Source organism: Mustela erminea, chromosome 2 (genome assembly GCF_009829155.1).
Source record: "Mustela erminea isolate mMusErm1 chromosome 2, mMusErm1.Pri, whole genome shotgun sequence".
Lineage (NCBI taxonomy): Eukaryota > Metazoa > Chordata > Mammalia > Carnivora > Mustelidae > Mustela > Mustela erminea.
The window spans coordinates 150,407,833-150,422,987 of NC_045615.1; the positions used below are offsets into that span (position 1 = coordinate 150,407,833).

Consider the following 15,155-nt stretch of genomic DNA (forward strand, 5'->3'; position numbering starts at 1 on the left):
AAAAGGAAAATATTATATATTCATACGTACGGAAATAACCAGATACAGAGCAGTAAGAAACATTCTGAAGGACGAAGAGCGAATTCTGCAGCATGTGAAAGTATCGGTCTCATGCAATGTTCAATGGACCCTCAGCAAATATGGAAGAAATGTAAACACTCAAATCAAATGGAAAATCTTTCCGTATGTGTTTAGAAGCTCAGATCAATGTCAGATGTCCACTAGACCGCTATTCATGCAAGAAGCGAAGGCTAAAACTCGTTCGGGAGGATTTGTTCTATTTAAAAAACAAGGATGATAAAAATCTACACATCTTTATGTTTATGAACTGAATTTGGAAGATTTCTTTTCCTCTTCAAGGAAAGATCAGATTTCGGAGCCATTCACAAGTGCATTCTTTTCCTACTTAACGGGGGAGTAAAGGCTGCCAAAAGGAAAGTTGGGAGGAGAGAGAGACTTGTTTAAAGGAAACCATGAATCAGTATGAATAACGACTATGCAAATTTGCTTGAAAATAGGGGCAATCAGAGTGAATGCCTGAACAGGGCTCTGCCAGTCTGGCACTGAAAGAAAGACCTCTCAGAAAACAGCAAAGGGAATTTCTATACCAAAGGCAGATCTGCTTAACTTTGGCAGATTCCACAGCACTAATTTCTGTGGTTCCATTTATGAACCTTTCTTTACCCTGTTCTTGAATTTTCTTTTCTGGCAGAATGGAAGAAAAGGAAAAAGTAGTATGAAACACCCTATGGTTCTAAACATTTTGTGGTAGCTGTTCTGTTTTCTCCAATTTGTGAAAGACTAATAAAAAGGGAAAACATGCACTTCGTTTTAGAATCATTGATGAAATGTTAATGCTGATTAGTGTGTCACAAGAAGATTGTATTTTTAACTAATCACGTATGCTGCTTAATTTATGATGGGAGAGCTTGAAGGGAGCCAAGTAATTAATGGGTCTTGGAAATGTTTAATTAAATTTTTAATCAACATAAAAGGTGCATAAAACACAATTATTTTAGTCAAATATGATTCTATCAAAGTATATCAGCTATGAACGGAAAAAGCATGCTAAATAAATACACACACACACACACACACATACACACATACCACTATTAGTTGATTTATAATATGTCACCTACCCAGTTTATCAAACTTGATTAGTAATAAATGAAAATGTTCTTTCCATTTCAAGACATGGAAGCATGTTGATATACATGAAATCATTACTTTCTTCCTTTCAATCTGATTAAACTGCTCAGTACATGAAAATGTATAACACCAAGAGTTTATCTGCAATCTCACCGCAGCAATAAACATCATACACATTATGAATATCATTGTTTTATTAGGGTCTGATGTAGATCAGTGTAACCAACAAAGGACAGATAGAAAGAAATCATAACCTTAAAGCTGACCTTCAGAATGCACTAATATTATTATTCGTAGAGATAGGAAAAACAGACATTTTGATAAGGTGCAGGTGCTTCAATTTGTGAACTCATTTCTTCAGTAAGAATGAAAAGGGGAAGGAGTGCATTGGGAGTTACATGAAGAAACTGCACTGTGTTTGCCTAATGGACTGGAGTCTGGTATCAGCTTGCCTGGTTTGTATACTGGATCATCTGCTTCCAAGCTCTGTGACATAGGCAAGTTACCTAACTCAGTTTCTTTTACTGTTATGTGGGGAAAACACGACGCCTATATCATAGGGTCATCATGAGAATTGAAAGGCTTATTTTCTGAAAGCAGTATAGTAAATATTCTATAAGTTACATACAAATGATAATGTGCATCCTTCTATTTCTTACACGATGAAATGAATTTCTCCTTGATTTAAGAATATATTCTATCTCTGTGAGTTAACACTTGCTTAAGAATCATTTTTTTAAAAGATTTATGTATTTATTTAGGGGGGAGGGGAGTGGCAGGCACCCCTAAGAATCATTTTTAAATACATATCCCAGAAGAAGATCCAAGAACCCATATTTTCAAATCAATGTTTTTTTTTTAATGTGCATTATTGTTTTTCTGTTCAATGAGGAGTCTCATAACTTAAAGTAGTGCTGTCCTAAGCATAGCTCAGCATATATACATCAGAATTAGTATATATAAATTCTTAAAACTATAGGTATTTTAGCCTACACTACATCTACTCCACCAGAGGGCCTAAATTTTTGGAAATGCCAGTGTAACATACAAGCATATGAAATTTAGATTCATTTGTGAGGGGGTTTGCTGAAGAGCGACCTTCTTAAATTAGTTCCTTATAATATGATAAGTGACCATATAAACTTTCATTGTAAGGAATTTGTTCACATTTAAATTTTTCTTTTCATTTATTTTATCTTAAAAACATTTGAAGCAATAAAGTCGGTTTCAGTCTAAGAAATTGTAAGGTCCCTGCTACACATAGAGAATTAAATAAAATACTTTTATTCTGCTACTAAAGCCTCCCAAATATGGCACCAAAACACATTTTCAAGCATAGGGTCTCATTGTCCTACATAGAGTACTATCAAACTAGACCATATTAAGTTCCCTATATATACTACTTCTCTGCTTTTACTTAGTGTATTTCCACAGACCAGTGTGTTCTTTTCAATCTTAAAATGTCTAGATTCTACCTTTATTTCATGACCTCATTCAAATGTCATCTCCCTCATAAAACCTTTGATTCCCTCATCTCAAATAATTGCTATTGCTTCTGAATGTCCACATTCATTTATTAATCACCTTAATAAAACTACTTACAACTTTATCTTCTAGTTGCTTGTATACATATGTAATTTCTCCTATTAAACCTTATACTCACTGAAGGCAGGAATCAGGATTTATTTCTGTATTTCAAATATTGCCTAGGATAGCATCTTTCTAATGGTAAGTATCCACAATTATTATAGACTAAATGTATGAACAGAAATAAGGCTAATGTAAATATCATCTCTACATGACTTTGTTCATTTATTTAATCAGCCATTTACTTACAAGATTTATTTATGCCCATTTTACTCTATCCAGGATATGAGATTAATATTGATATTACTATCAAGTGAGTTAACATCTGCATTAATATGAATTTAAATATAATTTATTCTTCCAAATATTAAAACACTTTTTTTCATTAACTTTAGATGCTTATGCCGGGCAATGAAAGTGCTATGAATTTTCACACCTGGCTTTTCATGAGACTCGGAATTAGTGACAGTCACATTCCACATTCTAAAACCTGCAAACAAGGTAAAAAAAGGAAACCATAATCAGAAATCTGAATTATGATAGTTCTTGCCTGTGGAGATTTTATGGGGGCCAATTATGAGCTATACATCCCCAAGGAATATAAAAATCATGTTCTATACTTAGTTTACTTCCTAATTCATATTGGATCTAGGAATTAAGAGAAACAATGCATCTCACTAATGGGCTTCAGTTCCCATTTTCTGATCTAACATTCACAAATTATCATATCCAACCACTACAATGAAAATTAAAGAAAGGGAAAGAGAGCAATTTAAAAAATTAAGCCAGATTTATGGGAAACCACCTTTCTAATTTTCCTCAATTGCAATATATAATGCACAATCACTCCTCTCTCGGGGGTTTTCATATGTCTTAAAATATTTATAAATATTTCCATTTTACCAATTGCACAGGTATGAATGATTAGCTGGAGATAGGGCCTTTCCTTCTAATGAGCATGTCAAGTCAGCGGTCTTAATTTCAACTAGTCATATTGAGGAGATTTACTTCTAAGGCAGGGTTATTTTCAAATCTTCGTGTTACTTCTCTCATGCAGGAGGATATTATAAGAGGGAAATATATTATTTACCATGACAAAATTTTTCATATATAGGAAAAATAAAATAAAAAGCCAAATTTATCTGTGTATGCGTTTACAGTCTCTCTTTTGTTAGAGTGAGAATCAAAGAAACACTAACCACTAGAGTCAATATTAGGAATTTAGAAATTATGGAAATCTAAGGAAGAAGGATTTAAGAACTAAGGAAGAAACAATTTAAAATCAGTAAAATTGAAAGAAGAACTAATAAAGGTAAAATATATTTATCCAATCCAACATGGTTAGTACACATACACCAAAAAAATTAAGGTGGTTTGGGGCACCTAAGTGGCTCAGTTGATTAAGCGTTTGCCTTCAGTTTGGTCATGATCTTGGTGTCCTGGGATTAAGTGTCCTGGTTGGCTCCAGGCTCAGCAGAAGTCTGCTTCTCTCTCTCCCTGTGCTCTCTCTCTCACTCTCTCTCAAATAATTTATTATTTGATATTTAAAAAAAATTTTTTAAATAAAAAATTAAGATGGGAGTGTGTTTTGTATCTGAAGCAAATGTTATGAATAGAAAACCCTACCAAAGTCATATTTTAAAACAAGCCACCCTCCATATGGAATTCTCTTTGAACTTCAGCCTGAGAAATTTGAAAATAATATATTCTTAAACTTTAAGTTTTATTGCTTGTTGCAATATAGTCTCTTGAAAATAAGCATAATTTGATTTTTTAAAAAATATATACACATACGTGTACATAGATCCTGGTGATTGGAATATATTTAGCAAGATTAAATATGTATGTGGTACAGAAATTAATACTATGTAGTCTATTCTCAAATACATAATATTTCATATTACATTCACATTACTAAATATGAGTTTAACTACTTGACTGGAGATAGCCAGACATAGTTTGAATCTCAGTTCCATCATTAACCATACTACTAAAAATTACTTAGTTTTTTATATCTCAGTTTTGTTAGCTTCAGATGAAAACTCCATTTGGGATGCTGGAGAATTAAGTAAGTACCGAATGTAAATTATTTATCCTTGTGTCTGAAACATACTAAATACTCAATAGCTTTTAGTTATAAATAATAACTTTTCAAGGTCAATAGCTATGTTGAGTTTATACATAACAAAAGTACATTTAAATATTTTTAATAATATACAGTTGTTTGAAACATAATACAGTATTACTCTATCTTCACAGCTAGGTTAAAAAGGAGAAAGTAAACTTCTAGGTGTTTACACTATGTTTGTCAAATAACTTGCACTTATTTGACATCTGGAATTAGTTACTTAAACTAAATATATGTTTCCGTCATTGTCTGTAATAGTAATGGTGGAAGAGGTGTGTGAGCATGAATGTGTGTGTTTGTGTATGTGTGCATGTTCGGTGTGTGCATGTTTGAAAGGAAAGAAGGGAGGTGAAGAATAAGGTTATATCACAGTGATGTTTTATTATAGATAGTATTTTTCCTGTTCTCAGATGTCATATGTAAGCATTTCACAGTAAGTATACCCCCCAAAATCATCAATTTGCTATCAATGTCATATATCCTATGTGTGACAAAATATCAACAAACATGGGGGGAAAACCATTAACATTTACTATGAATTTCCAAATGATTGCTACACTCTCACTTATTTATTATAAATATCTCTGTAATGCTATACCATATTGCTGAATTTTAACATTTTGAGATTTGCGTTCATTTATTAACAAACTAACAATTAGCAGTAAAAGAGGTCCTGCAAATTTACATCTAGCCATCAAGACTAGATAAAGTGAGGCCAAAAACTAGACAGTTTGTGGTGAAGAGTTCAAGTGAAGAACAGATCTAGTCACAGTAAGTCATATTGTATCAATATATCACTATATTCCTACTTGGCTATACAATTTTGTTGTTTTTATTTTTATGCTTGTTTTATGTTTGTATGTTTTTTCTGTAATTTATTCATAAACATTAAGACTGTGTCACTGTAACTGATAGGACAGAAAAGTTGTATCATTATAAAACTAAATAAATAATATTACCATTCTTTCATAGGGCTCCCAATTTGCTGTCACTAACATATTTTTGATATATGGGCTTATTAAACATATAGCAGATAAATTAATGATTCCTCAACACTGTCTTATGCTATTTTCAAAAGTACTTGTTCTATTATATTCGTCATATAAAAATTTCATTAAAATACATCATAAAAGAGCAGATTAGTGGAGGAGATGGAAAATAAATGCCATTGTGAAACTATGTTGCTCTAAGTCAGACTTTCATAAAAGATATATAAAGTTTACAGCCTCAGACACAAATGGCACATTTAATGGGTCAGACAAAACTTCACTGACAGCTTCAAAAATGGGCTACATTTTAAAGAGAGAGATAGAATCTTAAGTTGAAGAATATGAACATAAAAATATTATGAAATATAAGAAGGAACAAAATGAGAACAAAAACTAATGATGTATTATGATAAAAGAAACTGAGGTCAGGTCGGTAGAGACGTAGTGATAGAATATAATTGATCTCATCATTATGCACTTAGCCAAGTAGATCGTAGCTATACTGGGGGAATGATCACATTCACACCAAGGATGATAAAGAGAGAGTTTGACAGGCTGGCAGATAGATAAATAGTACAATTTATGCATATTCATCTGCGGAACAAGGCAATTGGAGAAGTTCTGGTCTTTTAAGACTAAATCACCTATGTTGATTTCTGAATCATTTTTGATAATTAATAGAGCATAGTGGTTAATGGAAGCTTTCTGAAGCAAAATTATAGGGGTTCAAATTCTGACATCTCTATTTACTTGTATGTAAAGTTGTATGTAAGTAAATTCAATCCTTGTATGTAAGTAAATTCAATCCCTAATATGCCACTTTTTCCCTCAGTAAGAGAGGAGTTATCTGGATAAAGCTGAAGTCATGTTCATTAATGCTTAGAGCAGTTGGAGCATTTTGTAAGCACATCCCAGACTTGGCCATCTTGTTGATTACCAATTGCTGCAAAGAAATTTGGTGACTTGGAACAACAGTGATATACCATTTCTCACCATTCTAAGCATTGTCTAGATGATTCTTCTGTTGTTCTTTACTGTCCTGGCTACATTTATTTTGCAGAACTGCTGGACACTATGCTTGTCCCAGATTGCCTCCTTCCCAAGTTTGGGCTTCATATGGGAAGGCTGGAGACTTGTTTCTCCAGGGCTCTCACATCCTCAAGAAAGCTAGAGCAAACTTCCTCAGAACATGATAGTCTCAGGGTTTTAAGAGGGCGGGAGAGAAAGCTATACATCTGCAGAGGTCTTGGCAACAGATATTACACATCACTTTCAACTGTATTCTTTAGTCAAAAAAAAAAAAAAAAAAAATCCTAAACCGACCCAGATATAAGTGTTGGGGAAGCAGACTCTATCTCTGATGAGAAGAGTTTTAAGATTTTGTGACTATGTTTTTATATCTTACCATAGCTATTTTTCAGCATTCTAAAAATCTTATGATAATAAATGCAACCTTGAGAATACAAAATTATACTTGATATCTATGAACCATAAGAAAATAATTTTTAATATTTTCCCCAAAATATCAGTGTATGGTACCCAAAGGTAAGTATCATTTCATATTTTTATTGTTGAGGTTGTAACTAATGTTTATTATTTGACACAAAGAACTTATATTGTGCATGCACACATGCATAAGTAATTAATATATGCAAATAAGCTGAACAATTTTGGTAATACCTCTTTATGAACATAAGATCTGTCACTTACAATATATGTGTTCTTGTGTAATACAGTTTACTCATTCCATAGCTGAGGCAAAGCCATTGGAAAGTTCTTCAACACAGATAATTCTTCACTCGGGTCTGTAATAGTGACATTAACAAGCAAGGAATTCATGGTTTCAGAGCTATCTGTAAATCTTTTTGTTTAAACTGGATTTTATTTATTTAATATGTCATGGTCATGAGTTTGAAACAATTCTATGAAAGTTATAAGAAATACCACTGCTGTTAATAAAGAACCTTCAAAGCGATAGGAGGCTCTTTAAGTCAGTATTTGCACTATTAGGAAGGAAAAACATCAAGGAAATTGGCAGAGTGAAATGTGAAGAGGACTGAATAGGGATTCCAAACGTCTGTGCTGCAGCACTGGACCTTCCAATGATTGAGTAGCCTTTGATAATTACTTCATTTTCTACAGTCCTCATTTAAACATAAATCATTCAGATGTTGTCCAAAGTCATTGTCTAAAATCATTATTATTTTTTTAAAGATTTTATGTATTTATTTGGCAAAGAGATCACAAGTAGGGAGAGAGGCAGGCAGAGAGAGAGGGGGGAGCCTGTTCCCTGCTGGGCAGAGAGCCCAATGCAGGGCTTAGTCCCAGGACCCTGAGATCATGACCCAGCCGAAGGCAGAGGCTTACCCCACTGAGCCACCCAGGTGCCCCGACTAAAATTAAATCATACAAAAACGTTTGTGGAATTTTTCTCTTTTCATTTAGTTATTTATATTATGTAAACATTTTTCTCTTAGTATAGGTAAGAATATGTTTAAGATTTAGTATTTTGCCAGATAATGGATACTTATGCATGCAGAGATTTTTATTTTTTATTTTTTATTTTTTATTTTTTATTTTTTTTATTTCCAGCATAACAGTATTCATTATTTTTGCACCACACCCCGTGCTCCATGCAATCCGTGCCCTCTATAATACCCACCACCTGGTACCCCAACCTCCCACCCCCCGTCCCTTCAAAACCCTCAGATTGTTTTTCAGAGTCCATAAGCGGAGGTGAACCATGAGAGACTATGGACTCTGAGATTTTTATTTTTTAAGAGATGTATTTATTTATTTGAGAAAGAGAGCAAGCAGGTGTGCACACATGAGCAGGGGGAGAGGCAGGGGGAAAGAGGGAGAGAGAAGCAGATTCCCCACTGAGCAGGGAGCCTGACCTGAGGCTTGATCCCAGAACCCTGAGATCATGACCTGAGCTGAAATCAAGAGCTGGACACTTAACTGACTGAGCCATCAAGGAACCCCTGCACAGAGATTTTGAGGAAGAATAAAAGAGCTCTGGGCACAACTCTTAAATACAGACATCAAAGATGACTTAGCAAATTAGTGCAAATTTTTTCTTGACTCTTAAATTTAAATCTAACTATAAATTTCTACTTCCCTGATTAAGGTTAAACAAATGATTTTTATTCTATTGATTTTCGTAAACACACAGGAAAAAAATCGCACACCCATTAAAGACTGTAACAATATGAAATGCAACTTTACTCAGAGACCTCATAAAGTTTGTCTTTCACCTATTTAAGAACAAAACTGTAGTTTCAGAGTATCATGAAAAGTATGAAAGAAACTTGAGGCATACACTAAAGCAATAAGTACTTAAAAAATGCACAGCATATTCATTGTGCAAATGTGCACCAATTGGCCTCAATTTTATTCATTATAAGTAATTAAGTTTCAAAACTCATCAGTTTTCCCATATGTAGATTATTTTCTATATATATATTTTTTCTATTCAAAACCAATTTTAAATGACTGGCAGGCCTACAAATTGAAAAGAGAGAGAAAAAAAAAGAAGATATGTGAATTCTGCCTCAAGGAACTGATAACACAACACAAAGGACAAGCAGGCACTTTTATTTTAAGGCACTCAATTAACCTAATCTAAATAGATAATAATTTACACAATCTTACAAAGAACTTAAAAAAACCAAAAGCTGTGATAGTTTTACCTAACAATGATTTTGATGTAACATCTTATGAAATAATTTAATTGTACAGTTGAATAACGCATACACAATGAAGCAAAACAGTACTCTCAGTATTTTAAGAGGAAATCAGGCAAGATTATTTAAAATGAAGAAATTATGACCATATGTTGGCAAAATTAGGGTAATTCCATCTGAAAACCAAAGTTGCTTTTGGGTACCTGAAAAGTCAGAAAGAAGTTAGAGATCTACTTTCTATGAATAAAATGACTTCTTAAAAAAATTGCTTATTTGGAAAATTAATGACATTTCCATGAATTACATTCATTTATTTAATCCTTTAAACTATTTATGAACACCTATTATATATTAGAACCTTCTTGTCAGTGAGGAATCAGTTATGATTAAAGGATGCCTAATCTCCGCCCCCAAGGAGCATAGAGCATAGTGGGAGAGACAGATAAGAAAGGAGATTACAACACGCTTGATGCAAATGAAGAAAGTGCCAAAACACAGAAGAACGGCCTCATCTCAGGTTTGATGATTCAAAGACAGCTTCCTGAATGAAGTCATCCTAGATGGGAAAAAATATGGAGAAGGAGCTAATTGATCAAAAAGTGGAGGTAATAGGAGATCAGGAGAGGTCTGTCATGTGGAGCCTCATGCTGTCCAATTATGTCATGACATTTTTTAAAGCAAGATAAGCAAATAATTAGAGCATTAAGAAGAGGTAATGATTTTTTCTTGATAAAACAATATATCTTTGAATTTTCTAAGACAAGTATCTATTTGTCTTTCATGAGTTTTAGTCTTTCATTCACTCATTCTCTCAACATATAATTATCAAGTTCTTTCTATGTGCATGTACTTTCTTGGCAAGAAATTATAGTGAGCTTTCTGCACTAAGGGAACTTACACTCTCAGGGTGAGACCAAAAAAATACATACAAATTAAATAAATAATACAGTGTTAGAAAGGGATATGTGCTATGGGGAAAAAAATAAATATGTGGAATTAAAAAAAAAGAAAGGCCAGGGTGAGTGAGGTTGTGGATGTGTCTGCGTGTACGTGTGAGTACCTACAAGCATATGAATACATTTTTAATAGGGTGGTCACAAAACAATTCTGAAATGGTATTTGAGAAAAAAATGTGTTTATGATGCAAAAGTAAGGAGAGGTATGGCTTTTGGGGGGAAGATGGTTTTAGGCAGAAGTCACAGCAACTATAAAAGTCCTGAGGCTGGTACCTGTCTGGAAAGCTCAGTGATTAACAAGGAGAGAAGTGTACCTGCAAAGGGAGTGAGTAAAAAAGTTTTGGTAGATGAGGTCATCCAAAGAAGCAATAAAAGTTCAGATACTATAGATCTATGTCTTTTACGCTGAGCAAGACAGGGAGTCCTTAGAGGGTTTTGAACAAGGAAGTAATATCTTTTGACATGTTATAGAAATTCCTGTGGCTGCTATGTGGAAAATAAACCATAGAGGTCTAAAAGGGAAAAGAAATGGATTGATTAGGAGATGATTGTCGTAATTTAGTTAAAAACTATGGTGGCTTGGATCACAGTGTTGGCAATGGTGGGAAAAAACTGAATTGTAGGTTCATTGAGTTTAGAATGGGTAAGATTTAGTGATGGTTGGATGTGGCTTGAGGGAGGAAAAACATCAACAAGAACTCCAAGATTATGCAACTCCCAAACATTTCCTGATAATAAATGATTGCAAACAGAGACTTTTTGTACAAGTTGCTTCTCTCCCTTAAGTTTCCTGTCATCAAAGTCAGATACTTTGGATGGAGACATCCTTTCTGTAGCACTTCCCTTTCCTTCTAGGCAAGCCATCCCAGTGTATTTGAGATTACAGTTGTCCACATAAATTTCCCACATCTTTCTTACCTCTGGGGACAGAGAGCATAAATGAGACATGGAAATATGATGGTCCCATTACCACCAGGGGGTAAATAAAGTGGTTTATTTAAAAATATAAAAAAGAGGTGGCACTAAATCAGAGTGAAACTTGACCCTTCCCTTTGTTTCCCAGGGGACCACACCTATAACAAATCTAACAATAAATAAATGAATTTATCTTCCACTCTGTGGGATATACAGGAGAAGAATAGTTTAATGCCAGCCAGTCAGAACAACAGATAAGGATGTCAGAAAGCACTAAAGAGGTTACCTGCTTAGGAAATAAGCCAGAGTCATTAAGGGGATTGCAGAATGTTTTTGACTGGACTATCCTTTTGACCTGATCTATTTGGACATTGATTTGTCTTCATGTCCTTTTTTTTTTTTTTTTTTTAAACCTGACTTCAACAGAGAGACAAGCTACAGGTTGAAAGACCACATGGAGAAGCGCCCAGTTATCCCAGCCAACACTTTCCTAAATAAGCCAGTCTGCTGATCTTCAGATATCTAGGACAGCATAGCCAAAACCAACAAGAGTCACTGTCGTAGGCAGAATTATGGTCCTCAGAAGTTCTCCATGTCCAAATCCCCAGAACCTATGAATATGTCACATGATATAGCAAAGAGAAATTAAAGTTGCAGGTGGAATTTAGATTGCTGATCAGTAGATAAGGATATGATCCTGGGTTATCTGGGTGGGTTCAGTGTAATCACAAGGGTGCCTAAGAGTGAAGATGAAGGCAGAGGGGAAGTCAGGGGGAAGGAAATGCAAAAAGGGATTAGCCACCATTGCTGGATTGGAGGTTGGAGAGTGGCCCACAAGCTGAAAAAGCAGGCATCTTCTCAAAGCTGGAAAGACAAGGACATCAATTCTTTCCTACAGCCCCCCAAAGAGAACACGGTTCTGCAGACATTTTGATTTTAGCCCAATGATACTCTGCTGGACTCCGACTTACAAAACTTTATGCTAATAAATTTGTGTTAAGCCACTAATTTTGTGTTAATTTGCTACAACAGCCACAGGAAACTAATAGAATCACCTTTCCAAACTGCTGCTGTGTAGGGATGAGTAAGTACTCGGAGGGAAGATGAAACTCCTGGCAGATATACAGACTAATGAGCAAAAGTAGTTTTTTATTATGGGTGAAATAGATAAAGGAGATTAATAATACACTTGTGATGAGTACTGAGTAATATATAGAACTGCCAAATCACCACATTGTTAATAATAACATACAAAATAGTGATTATTTTAAGTCACTGAAATTGGGGACATTTGCTACATACACAGCTAAGCGTGTTAGTGAAATGGAATATCCTAACCCTTTTTTTTTTCTTTAAGTTAGAAAACAGAAGGCTCTAGGGCAGAACTTTGAGGACTAAAAATATGCAAATTGATGGGGATAATAAAATAAATTATAAAATGTACTGCAAAAAAAAAAAAAAAAAAGACATTTATTTTTCAAAAAAGAAAGACTGGGTATTCCAGGAGCTGGGTGTTTCATGAAGACACTTTAAATATTAATAGACAACCTTTCATAAATCTTTTATGGATTAGACTAAAGAACAGTGCATATGGGTAAGAAACAAACAGTTCTAATCCCCAAATGCATTCCATCTACCCTCTACTGTGCACCGTTTCAGAGTTTTGATGGGATTGACTTTACATTTGGGTTGTCCTTGGGAGGTCCAGGGGGAATTAACCAGCTGGTTTATTTCTAACCCCTCATCACAGTGATGGGTTCAATTCCCTCTTTCAAACTGGAATGAAGTCTCAGACTTATAGTTGATGGAAGAAGAAGAGTCTTCTTTCCTTCTGGTATGATGTGCTATACATATATGAGGTCTGGAATTGCTACAGCCATTTTGCTATCATGGGAGAATTCGATCCTGAGTCCAGGCAAATCCAGAAGAAGGTTAAGCAGTACAAATCTCAGAGAAATAGAGCCAGATCCATGACCAAACTATTCCAGGAACTGGTAACTTTCAATGCTAACCTGTATCCCCTGTATTGTTTAAACTCGTTCTAGTTGAATTTATATTACTTGCAGCTTCTTGGCTCTTGTAGAGTCAACTATGAATTTAAACTTCTAATCTATTAATCGTGTGTAAAATAGAGATACAATTTAAATTCTTCAATGAATTGGTAGAAGGGATAAAAAAGATAATGGGTGATCCCTTTTGTTATTTATATTTTAGGAAATACTATGTAAGAAAAAAATGGCTCTTATATAGGGAAATGAAAAAACAAACCAACAAACCAACAAACCAAAGCCATCTTTGTATTAGATGAAACGTGAGATCTCTTTAGTTCCTCAGAACCAAATATAAGTGTTGATGCAGGTGAGAGAGGTAAGGGCAATTTCATGTCTATTTGGGAAAGAGGACTAGTTTCGGGAATAAAAGTTAAATGATGGTGCCATTTCCAATTTCACCAAAGATATTTGAGATATTTTGTTAAGAAATTTAGTTAATATGTCTCTATAAAATTGGGACAACTCAGCATATAGAGAAAAGTGTTTTACTGTCATCATCATTATTATTGTCAGCATCTTTAAAATAAGTATAAAGAATATTTAATCAAGAATTTTATGATGAATTCTGATTCAATATAAATTCAATATATATAGATATTAAAAAAACTATCCACATTACTAAAACAAAAACAAATGAGAAAATCAAGGGAGGGTAAATTGTTGTTAAACAGACCCTAGTTGTATCATTGAGCCATTTTCTAAGAAAATAAGCAATAGTTGTTTTACAAAACAGTCATGGTTAGTCCTTATAAAAAGTTCATACAGTTTTGACCCAAGAACCTCATCTCATGTGGAATTGAGTGGAAAAGACCGTGAGAAATTTTCTAAACACACTTATTTTCTTTTGTGCCTTATAATAACCAAGATTGTGAATTCTTTCTCCCTTGATTAAAGACAGTACACGGACATACAGTGTTGGATTTTATCTTTAAAAGAGATAAATGGTAGGGCTAGAAATAATAAGAGCACTTTAAAAAAAGTAAAAAGTCAGACTACATGATATTAGGTCCCCTACCAAGTACGTAAGGTGTGATTCATAGTTTTAAGGGGCAAGCCACTGATGTTCCCAGTCTTAGTCCCTAGAAAAAGAGACATAAATTTTATGAACAACTGAGTGACCAGCTTCTTTTTGAAATTATCAATATCAGCATAACATTGGGAAATTAAAATCACTCATTCGATCTTTGAATTCCTTTATTCTCACACATATTTTTAAATTGTTTAAAGTGGACCAAAACAAAAATAAATAAATCACTAAGCTACCACCACAATTCCCACTACTATCAATAATAACATTAAACACTACTAATTTACTCTTTAGAGACAGGTTTTTTCCCTCCTAAAATAGAAATATTTCCTTTTATATCTATAGCATATAGAGGTTAAGTATTAAGTATATCTAATAACAAGGGAAGCCTTGTTAATATGAGTAGACTGTTGATGACAGAAATTATGACCTGAAAGATTAATAATTTATAGGATAAAGGAGAGTTTTTACCTTCAAATATCGTTTCCTATTTTATTAGGGAAAAATAAAAACTAGCTAAAAAATAGACCCTCTGTATTTGTGAACTTTATTATTTTTTCAAACTTTTCACGTTGGCACACAGTGTTACATTAGTTTCAGGTGTAAAACATTGCGATTCAGCATCTCTGTGTGTCATGCTCACCACAAGTATGGCTACCATCTG

The 15,155-nt window shown here is 34.0% G+C and overlaps 1 protein-coding gene across 10 annotated transcripts in view; it reads right to left on the reverse strand.

Moving 5' to 3' along the window:
* The window catches only part of EPHA5 (EPH receptor A5), a 348,209-nt gene that overhangs the window by 139,291 nt on the left and 193,763 nt on the right, over positions 1-15,155 (reverse strand). The window contains exon 6 of one of the 10 annotated variants that reach the window (XM_032334450.1): positions 9,832-10,126. The exons of the other annotated variants lie outside the window; for them this stretch is intronic. Coding sequence (XP_032190341.1) covers positions 10,056-10,126 — 71 coding nt within the window. The 3' untranslated portion in view covers positions 9,832-10,055. Of the gene's footprint in view, positions 1-9,831; positions 10,127-15,155 lie in introns of those variants that run through there. 10 annotated transcript variants of the gene reach the window in all.